This window comes from Myotis brandtii, unplaced genomic scaffold (assembly GCF_000412655.1).
Source record: "Myotis brandtii unplaced genomic scaffold, ASM41265v1 scaffold49, whole genome shotgun sequence".
Classification (NCBI taxonomy): Eukaryota; Metazoa; Chordata; class Mammalia; order Chiroptera; family Vespertilionidae; genus Myotis; species Myotis brandtii.
Window position 1 is genome coordinate 3,713,427 of NW_005368707.1, and position 1,596 is coordinate 3,715,022.

The 1,596-nt window shown below is 49.7% G+C and overlaps 1 protein-coding gene across 2 annotated transcripts in view; it reads left to right on the plus strand.

Annotated features, from left to right (window-relative positions):
- RAB18 (RAB18, member RAS oncogene family) overlaps positions 1-827 on the plus strand; it is a 35,176-nt gene extending 34,349 nt beyond the window's left edge. Inside the window, exon 8 of one of the 2 annotated variants that reach the window (XM_014547984.1) lies at positions 561-827. In XM_014547984.1, coding sequence (XP_014403470.1) covers positions 561-673 — 113 coding nt within the window. In that variant the 3' untranslated portion in view covers positions 674-827. The remainder of the gene's footprint in view (positions 1-560) is intronic. The other variant, XM_014547985.1, reaches the window with a different exon arrangement.
- Positions 828-1,596: the final 769 nt, after the last annotated feature.

Sequence of the window (1,596 nt, forward strand, 5' to 3'; positions counted from 1 at the left end):
GCATGTAGTTTGGATGGCATTGCCATGCCTTCAGCTCTAGAGTTAACCCAGTTAATTTTAAACAGTGCCATGCTGCCTCCTCTCCCAGCTTCCTCCGCCCCCCCCCACCCCCACCCCACACACTCAAAGTAAATGGTTCAGGGATAGGCACCTTACCCGGATCATGCTACTTATTAAAAGACTAGAGGCCCAGTGCACGAAATTCGTGCATTGGGGGGGGTGTCCCTCAGCCCAGCCTGCACCCTCTCTCCTGGGACCCCTCGAGGGATGTCCGACTGCACTTTTAGGCCCGATCCCGGCAGTCGGACATCCCTCGCTCTCACAATCCAGGACTGCTGGCACCCAACCACTTGCCTGCCTGATTGCCCCTAACCGCTACTGCCTACCAGCCTGATCACCCCCTAACCACTCCCTGCCAGCCTGATCGATGCCTAACTGCCCTCCCCTGCAGGCCTGGTCCCCCGCAACTGCCCTCCCCTGCCGGCCATCTTGTGACCACATGGGGGTGGCCATCTTGTGTGTTGGAGTGATGGCCAATTTGCATATTACCTCTTTATTAGATAGGATGTTTGCTGAGGCTTTCTCAGGAACTGCTGATGAAGACACTGTCTTGGAGATGGTGTGGTATGAGGATTCACGTCTGACCTTGCTGCAGCTCATTTTTCTAACATAAAGGAGCCAGCCTGAGGGCAGTACCAAGAAAAGGAGAGGGATTCTAACTTGGAACCCTGAAGCAATTTGGAACCTCCATCAAATTGGAACAGAAGTCAGATTATTTCTGCACTTTTCACTTTGAGAGCCAATAAATTCCTTTTTTGTTGAAGCCAGTTTGAGTTGGATTTTCATTTTTTCTTACAACCAAATGTATGCTGTGTAAGTGCATATGTAGGGGCTCTTTATCCATCAGGCTCAATGTGTTGATGAAAGCCAATATTGTTAAGTAACTTAATATTTTAGTGAGGTATCTTCATATATTTGTGGATATATACATATAAATGAGTTAACTTCATACATGTGATTTTAAGGACCTATTGTTTTATAGGGTCTCAAGGTTTTTTATTTAATTTTCTCTGTCATGGGAAAATGCACTCTTCTCTTGTTCTCCCTGAGGTCATTAGTGTTACAGCCTGGCATGTGTACCCTTTCTGCATTTTTCCATGCCTCTATAATCATATGTAAATATCTACTTATATAAAAACCCTGGGTATAACATCACGTCCAGAAGCTCGACCAACTGGAAGGAAGTCAGTCCTGCAGGGGTCGTCTTGGAAACGGCTGCGCCCTCCCCCAGCTGTTTCCTGGAGGGCGAGGTTTCAGGCAGGAACCTGCCCTCAGGGCAAGGTTTAAGGCAGGAACCTGCCCTCGGAACAAAGCGTGGAAGTACTGAGTCTGGCCTTCAAACCAGACCCTGACAGTAGGGAGGAGGCAGCCCCATTCCTCACAGAATCTGCTGTTGGATAGCTTGCTGTCAGTGGCCTGCCAGCCAGGAACCCCATTCACCTGCACCCCGGACCCTGACAGGAGGGAGGAGGGAGCCCTATTCCTCACGGAATCAACAGGTAGCCAGCTTGCTGTCAGGGGCCTGCCAGCTAGGAA